The 8361-nt window shown below is 45.7% G+C and overlaps 1 protein-coding gene across 11 annotated transcripts in view; it reads right to left on the bottom strand.

Moving 5' to 3' along the window:
• Positions 1 to 6533, bottom strand: part of SCN3B (sodium voltage-gated channel beta subunit 3) — a 24058-nt gene extending 17525 nt beyond the window's left edge. For 7 of the 11 annotated variants that reach the window (XR_003683682.2, XR_008619625.1, XR_008619627.1 and 4 more), the window contains exons 1-2: positions 5623 to 6441; positions 5113 to 5192 (exon numbers count right to left, since the gene is read on the bottom strand). Coding sequence is in view for 6 of the 11 variants with exons in the window: in XM_028501373.2 (XP_028357174.1) it covers positions 5113 to 5192; positions 5623 to 5966 (424 nt within the window). In the remaining 5 variants the exon portion in view is untranslated. Of the gene's footprint in view, positions 1 to 5112; positions 5193 to 5614; positions 6442 to 6461 lie in introns of those variants that run through there. The other 4 variants (XM_028501380.2, XM_028501378.2, XM_028501377.2 and 1 more) reach the window with 4 other exon arrangements.
• Positions 6534 to 8361: the final 1828 nt, after the last annotated feature.

Genomic DNA, 8361 nt, shown 5'->3' with positions numbered 1-8361 from the left:
GGCCCGTGAGCCATGGCCGCTGAGCCTGCGCGTCCGGAGCCTGTGCTCCGCAACGGGAGAGGCCACAACAGTGAGAGGCCCGCGTACCGCCAAACAAAACAAAAAAACAAAAAAAAAAAAACTAGAGGCACTAGGATAAAATTTAACATATCAAGGTAAAATAAATTTTATTGGCTTTAAACTCTCAACAAGCGGGGGGTGGTTTTATCAGGCAGCCTGCAAGAGGCTCTCCTGCTTCTGCATATGGGTCATCACTTTAATCGGGGGAGGGTCCATATCTAGAGCGAACTGATCAGAAACATTTTCAGAATATGAAGAGTTTGAAAGCTTGAGTATAGGCCTGGTTTTAAAAAAAAGCATGGTCTGTGCAAAAGTTTGGGAGTGGATAGAGGTGTAGAGTGTGCATTGAGAGCCCCATATAGCAGGGAGCCTCGGGGCACATTCATATTTAATGAGATGTGGTAAAGAAGAGTTAGTTCAATGATGATGACTTCAGAGAAGAATAGGAAAATGTACCAAGGAATGTACAGTTACACTTACAGAGGCAGAAGAAAGATGGTATTGGGCAACTGAAGGCTTGGGTTTGATAGATTTTTTTTTTTTTTTTTTTTTTTGGCCGCGCTGTGCAGCTTGCAGGATCTTAGTTCCCCAAACAGAGATAGAACCCAGGTCCCTACAGTGAAAGCGCAGAGTCCTAACTACTGGACCGCCAGAGACTTCCCAGTTTGATAGACTGTTTAACCTCTCTGAGACTCAGTTTATTCATCAACAAAATGCTGAAAATAATATCTATCTAATAGATTTGTCATGCAAATTCTATGGGATGATTTCTACGAATGTGCTTTGTGCATTCGTTAATGTTATTTCCCTTCATTTATTTGTTCACTCATTCAACATATATCGAGTGCTTATTGTGCACCAGGCACTGCTCTAGGCACTGAGAACACAACAGGGGACAAAACAGAAACCATCCCTGCTCTCATGGAGCCCACATTCCAGTGGAAGGGGAGAGAAAATAAGCAACATTAAACTGCAACAAGTGCAATTATAAGAAAAAATAAAACAGAATAGAGGAGTTAGAGAGTGCACACAATCATCAGACACTCACTGAGAAGGGGACGTCGAGCAGGTGTTGAAGGAAAGAAAGGAGGGAGCAAGCTGTATGAATATCTGTGTGAATGTGTGCAGAGGAGATAGCAACTCGAGAGCCCTAGGGTGGGAGTGTGTCGGCAAAAGCAAACAGCACAATAAAGTGCAGGGCACAAAGTGAGAGTAGAAGGAGATGAGGCAGGAGAAATAAGCCAGAGCCGGATCATGGCTGCTCTTGCAGACCACAATTAGATCTTTGGCTTTTGCTTTGAGTGACATAGGAGCATTGGAGGCTTCTGAGTGGAAGAATGACATAATTTATACAAAATTACCTGATCTGACTGCTATGTTGAGAATAAACTGAAGAGGTGAGGAAGGATAAGGGTGGAAGCAAAGAGAACAGTTAAGAGGCTGGTACAGTGATCAGACTGAGAGGTGGTTCAGTGACTTTGCTTGGATGAAGGTAACAGTAGAGCTGCTGGGGCTTGAAAGTGTATAGTTTGCTGGACTAACATCCTTGAATAGGTGAGAGGTGATAGCCTCTAGTGAACAAGTAGATGAGTTGGTCTTAAAGATAAACACGGTTAGTTCATTTAGAGTTAAAGGAGGGAAGGCAGAATACATGCAGTCAGGATGGTGAGTAGGGCACGGCAGCCTCTCTTTGTTCTGAGTTGCCCCTGAGTAATCCAAGGTATCATCAGACAGCAAGCCCCACTGATCGATCGCCTTCTCCTAGCCAAAGTCCAGTCTGAAGTCCTAAGAAAGAACTCAGCTCATGAGGTCAATTTAATTCATGAGGTCCTGGATAGAACATTGCAAAATGGCCACAGAATCCTCTCATCCTTGTTTGCCTTCCCTTTGCAATATGACTTGCTGCTCCTTCCACCAAAAGGTAAAGTATATTTCTCCACCCTGTAAGTCTCCAGTACACTATTGCCTCTCTTTCCATGAAATCCTCTAGATATCCAAGAAAAGACTGTACATACGGTAGACATTCAACCCACATTGCTGACTGTAAATAATAAACTCCTGGAATAATCTTGGCCAAATCATTTGACCCATGGCTCTTCAATGTCTATAGTAATAATGAGGAAACCGGAAAAGGAAGAATATATTAATTATGATTATATTTAACTAAGGAATAGCATCAATCTATTATCAGGTGGATGGTAATGTGTATGTAACCAACTCCTCTAATAACCCCAAATCTTTTTCTTCTTTGGTTATTGCTGTATTGCTCCTCTTGACTTTGCTCTACAATGCTAAGAAAATAAAGGCTTTGATTAGAATGTAAATACAGTCCAAAGGGGGTAATAAATGATGTTATTTGTAGATATTAACACCGTGAAATGACTTGGTCTATCAGATTAGCCAGTCACTTAGCAGAGCCTTGAAAGAATGGGATGTAAAATGGGTTACTGGGGGAAGACAGGAAAACATTCCCCAACACAACCGACGCCTGGGAGAGTAGACCTGGAGAGGAAAAACAGAGAAGACACTAGGAGGTAAAGAATGAGTAAGGCCCTAGGAAAGGCAATGGCATGGGAGAGGAGTGGAAGGGTGGCTCCAAAGAGGGATGAGAGGACAGACGCCCACCTGGCAATCCTGTATAGCAGCACGTATGTCCATAAGAGGAGCTAGAACAAGCCCTGGAAGACTGAAATCAAGAGGTAAGAGTTCTCTAGCAAGTCCTTTCCCCTCCCCTGCACTCATTTTCTCATCTCTAAATTGGAAATAATACTGCTTTCCCTGACTACCACCAGAGGATTGCTATGGGGACCAAAAGAAGTAATAGATTGAAAATGGCTTTGTAAACTGTAAAGCACAAGGCAAGTGTAGGTTCTATTATTATTATTATTATATACTTTACTGAAGGAAATAAGGGAATTTTGTTCAATTCATGCAGAAAATAAAAGAATGGAAAAAATTCCATTCATATTGGGAAGGATGAACACATCTAAGTTAAGTGCTTTCCAATGCTGGAATTACATGCAAATAAAAAGATAATGCATTTGTGAAGCGAGGCCCTCTCTCTTACATTTACTGGCAAGGTTTCCTGAACTATCTCTCTTTCCCTTCTGCAGGATAGGTGTAATATGCACATTTCTTCCAAAGGTTTATTGTGGGGGAATTGAGGGGTGGGGAGGAGGATGGGCACTCTGCCTATTTTAGCAATATTCTGTAAATATTTCCCTACCATTCAATTGTGCAGCTAAAAGGGACGTTAGATATCATCTGCCCCAATTTCCAAACTTATGTATTTCCAAATATACGTATATGAGGAACAAAATACTCTAAGATTATTACATAGCAAGCTAGTGGCAGAGCTAAGACTCCAATCCAGGCTTTGTAAGTCCTAGTCAAAAGGTCTTTGGCCTATAGAGTGCTCTCCCCCTCCACTAGAATTCAGGCAAATATGCTAAAAACTTAAATTAGGATTTGGTAAGAAAGGCTCTGTAGAATCTCACCCCAACCTTCTCTACAACTTCATCTCTCATTGCTTTATTCATGCTCTTTCTTATACAGCTGAACTAACCTCTCCTAAGCCCCCTAGTCTTAGCCTCCCCTGAGGAAATCACAGCCTTAAGTCTTCAAGGCAGGTGAGATCACTGGCAACCTATTATGTCTGCTTCTTCAGGTCTGGTCTACTCTACTGGGGATGGGTGGCGGTGAGTCTGCCCTTGGGACTGGCATTACTCTCCCTCTTTGTCCTTCCCAGGCTGTCTCATCAGGCATTTTGTTCAACAGGAAGCTTGGCTCTGCTTCTGGTCACATGCAAAATCCAGATAATGCTGGCAGCCAGAGTTAGTCCTGGAGGCTTAATAAAGTGATACTAAGGTAAAGAGGCTGTTCCCATCAGCATATCTGCCACTGCACCAGCAGAATGAGTTCCATGCCAACCATAGAGCATAATCCTATACCTAGTTTCAGTAAGGCAGGTGGGCATGCTCACATCTAATTATGCTGGTTATTGATTTTTAACATGGAGGAATGTAGCTAAGATCATGTAAAGCAATTATCAACTGGAGAGCACCTATATTTGACCTGAGGATCTAAGTTGCCAAGACTGAAATGCCCATAACTACACAACAACCACACACACACACACACACACACACACACACACACACACACACACACACTACTACATCCTCATCAATCCATGCAGATGCCCATACTAACATGCTCTGACATACACTAGCATACACATTCAGACCCTGAGGCATACATCAACACAGTAAAGCATTCTCTCAATCACACATTCAGACATTATCATGTAGGCTCATTAACTCCCACTACACACATGCAGACACCCCACTCCAAGCCCATCTCTAACACCACTCTGCTCAGCCTTACTGTTGCAAGTATAGGACTCCCTTATTTGGAGGGAGAAGGTCACCTCACTCCTTCACAGCAGACAAACAAGAACCTATTTATCTTTAAAGGCAAAAAAACTCAGCCCCCCAAACACCAAAGCACCTTAATTCCACATGTTCATGAAAAAGAAGAAAGATGCAATCCCCAGGTGCCTATTTATCTAATATATAGCTGCAAATGGCTGAAGCCTGTTTTACTTATTGAAATTAAACAGATGGATCAACAACTAGTTTCACTCTCAAAATGCACGCATCCAGATTTTTTAATATATAAAAATTAATTCAAAGACCTCATTGAGAAATGAAATGTAACTGTAACCGAGATTTTTTAATAATGAATGTGACTGCATGCTCTTTCAGCTACGGGAAAGGGAAAAAATACTTTGGAATTAACAGGAAACAGGAGGAAGGGTGGAAAAACCACCAAGGGAGGTTCAGGAATAAAGCAGCACGGGAGTGGGGAGGCCTTTTTCCAATCTCAAAATCCCAGCTCTCATGGAACCCCTCTGGATCCCGTGTCTGGCAGACATGCACAGAGGGAAGTCAGCCAGGGCTCCTTGTTTTCACCAACGACATCAATAAGTGTTATTACTGTTAGCATTATTACTGTCATCTGCATCTCGCATGGCAGGGTGCTGGTACTTACCCCACAAAATGAGCAGGAGGGAAGCCAGGGGAAACAATCTGTTGAAGCCAGGCATCTTTTTCAGCGGGTGGCTTCCGGGGCTAAACAGAGAGATTCCCTGGGTCAACAACTTCTCCCTCTCAGTACTTTCGAGGAAACCCTCTGGGACGAACTGCTCCAAGGGGGAGACTTTCTGACTGAAATAAGGGCCAAGTGCCGTTGACTGGGGAGGCTCTGCGGGCTTCTTGAGCCGGGCGGGGGTTTCAGCTCCAAGCCACCCTAGCGGACTGCCCCAATTCGAGGGAGTGGATCGGCAGCTTGGCGCGCCCTCCCCGGAGCCCGTTGCTGGGATCCGGATCAGCACCACGGACAGAGCCTTCCCCGCCCACCCGGAACTTCCAATTCCAGTCGCTCAGCTGCTTCCCTTGTTTGCGCCTCGGGGAAAGCTCAGCTCCGAAGTGGGCGGCAGGCAGGCTCTAGGCTGCTGCGCTGCCGGAGGGGTCCCTGTTGATCCACCTCTCACCTCCCTACCAAGAGTTACGCTCCGACCAGGATCCACCCAGACCCGGGAGCGCCGGCTTCGTCCGCCCTGATCGGCTTCTCCAGCTGGGCCTGCCCTCACACCCGAAACCACCGGGGCTGCCGTCTGAGCTACAGAACTCGTTCCACTTCAGTCCAGTCCACACCCGCCGAGCCTCCCCGGGGAGGTACGGAGGGGGGCCAGGAAGGAGGCGGAGGCTTCTGTGTGGCCTGCGATCGAGAGGTGGGGTGGGTGGGCCCCGTCCCCGAGCTCGCCTGCAGATCGTGCAGGGGCCCGGACCCTGGGTGGCGCGTGACCAGCGGCCCGACCGTGTGTGCTCCGTCAGCCTTGACATGCGCAGGCGGCTCTCCACCGCCACCGCCACCACTTACCCCCCCCCCCACCCAGTGCAATACTCCCCACCCCCAAACAGGCGTGCCCCTCTCAGGGCCGAGCGCGGCTGCCGAGCGCAGGGGCGGAGCTCGGAGCGGCGCAAAGACCTCAGCCCCCGCGATTTCTCTGCTCGCCGACTGACTCCCGGTCTCCCTTAAGCATCTCCACACCTCTCCCCAGTACCGGCACGCCTCCTCTCACCAATTCACCCCACCACCACCCCAAGCAACCCCACTCTGGCTCCTGCACAGACATGCGAGCTTCCAGCTCCGGGAAGAGGAGGGCCAAATCTCTTTCAATGATGTCATCTGCAATGTACATGCTACATGGCTCCTGGCTTCTCTCCCCCGACCCCATCCCCTCCTGGTATATCCTTTAGCCTTGATTAATTGGTACCGGGCACCCTGAACGCAGCAAAATAATCCCTGCTTCGAAGTGGCGTAAGAGGGAGGCGCACCTGTTCCCGTGTTCACCTCCTCACTGGCTGAGGAGGTGATCCAAACGTCTGTGCAACAGTGGTGTTGGGGGGGGAGCAACTCCCTCTCGCTCTACTCACTTCGTTGTTGTTGTTGTTAAGTTTAAAAGCAGATAGACTTCCCTCTTGCGTCTCTATCTGCTTTTAAACTTAACAACAACAACAAAGTGAGTGGGAACATATGTGTATGTATAACTGATTCACTTTGTTGTAAAGCAGAAACTGGCACACCATTGTAAAGAAATTATACTCCAATAAAGATGTTAAAAAATAAAAAAATAAAAAATAAAGAGAAAAAATAAAACAAACAAAAAAAAAAGCAGATAGACTGTGGTTTGGCTTCTTCCAACTATTAGCCTCACCCTAGTCCTAGCAGCTGTCTCACTGCTCCTCCCCATCCCTGGAAGGGAAACCTGAACGTTTAAATTTAGTTATAAACTCAAATTGACATAATAGATTAGGAATGCCTGGAACCGAGTGAAAGATTAATACAAGAACCTCTCCGCCCTTCTCACTCCCTACTGCTCCCTTTCCAAAAGGGGAAGCTTGACACTGATATTCCAAAACAGACCGGCAGAGTAACAGCTGACTGTAAGTGAACCATATGCAGGAAATTCTCCCTCCTAACATATCACAGAGCAACAGAATGTCCTTCTTCCTGGGCAGGAAGCCACCAGGCCATACTCTATGTTGCTTTGAAGACCAGCCCTTGAATCACAGTGTGTTAGACCTGGATGAGAGGTTAAAGTCGACTTAATTCAACTTCCTTTCCAATTCTTGAATCCCCCAAGGACATTCCTGATGAACAGGCTTGACCTTTGTCAGGAATGAGAGCTCACTACTTCACAAGTCAGTCCCTTCTAATGTTTAAGGAAGTTCTTCTTTATATTCAGTTGAATTCTGTACACTCTTCCTTCCTTCCCGAACTCCATTAAGTGGTGGGCAAAATGTTTTCCTGGAGAGAGAGCTATGCTTCCCCACATCCCACCCCAGACTTTTTTGTTTGGGGCTAAGCTTCGTAAGTTTCTTCCAGTGTATTTTCTGGTAGTTTCCAACCCTTAACTACCCTGGTCACTGTCTCAGGAGGATTTTTAGTTTGTCGGCATGATACATCCAGAAGAGGAACTGATGTTTTCTGTGGGGTCTGCCAGCATAAATCCAGGAGAATTATGGCCACAGTTGCTTTAGAGGGTACGTCTGTTCAGTTACATTTACAGCCATATCTCACTCATAATGAGCTATGGTCAGTTAAAATCCCTAAGTATTTTTCACTCAACTTGTTGCAGAGTTATCTTGTACTTATACAGGGAATCTTGTGGCGGGGGGAACACCTCTGTGCTTATTGCTGTTAAAATTTATTAGTTTCGGGCTTCCCAGGTGGTGCAGTGGTTAAGAATGCATCTGCCAATGCAGGAGACACGGGTTCTAGCCCTGGTCCGGGAAGATCCCACATGCTACGGAGCAACTAAGCCCGTGCGCCACAACTACTGAGCCTGAGTGCCTAGAGCCCGTGCTCCACAACAAGAGAAGCCACTGCAATGAGAAGCCCGCGCACCGCAACGAAGAGTAACCCCCGTTCACCGCGGCTAGAGGAAGCCTGTGCACGGCAACGAAGACCCAACGCAGCCAAAAATAAAAAAATAAGTTAATTAATTAATTAATTTAAAAAAATGTATTAGTTTCAACCAATTATCCCATGCTATTAATAATTGTATTGAATCCAGATTTAATCATCCGACATCTCTCTTCTTTAGCTTTGTTTCATCTTTAGGCTTGATAATCACTTGATCCAAACATAGATTTTTTTTTCAAATATAGATTTTTTTTCAAATATAGTTTTTTTTTAATGGATAGGAAAAAAAAAGAGTTCTTTGGCATGAGT

The sequence above is a fragment of the Physeter macrocephalus genome, chromosome 16 (assembly GCF_002837175.3).
Source record: "Physeter macrocephalus isolate SW-GA chromosome 16, ASM283717v5, whole genome shotgun sequence".
NCBI lineage: Eukaryota > Metazoa > Chordata > Mammalia > Artiodactyla > Physeteridae > Physeter > Physeter macrocephalus.
Note: the sequence above shows the minus strand (reverse complement) of the source record. Positions and strands in the feature narration are given on the sequence as shown.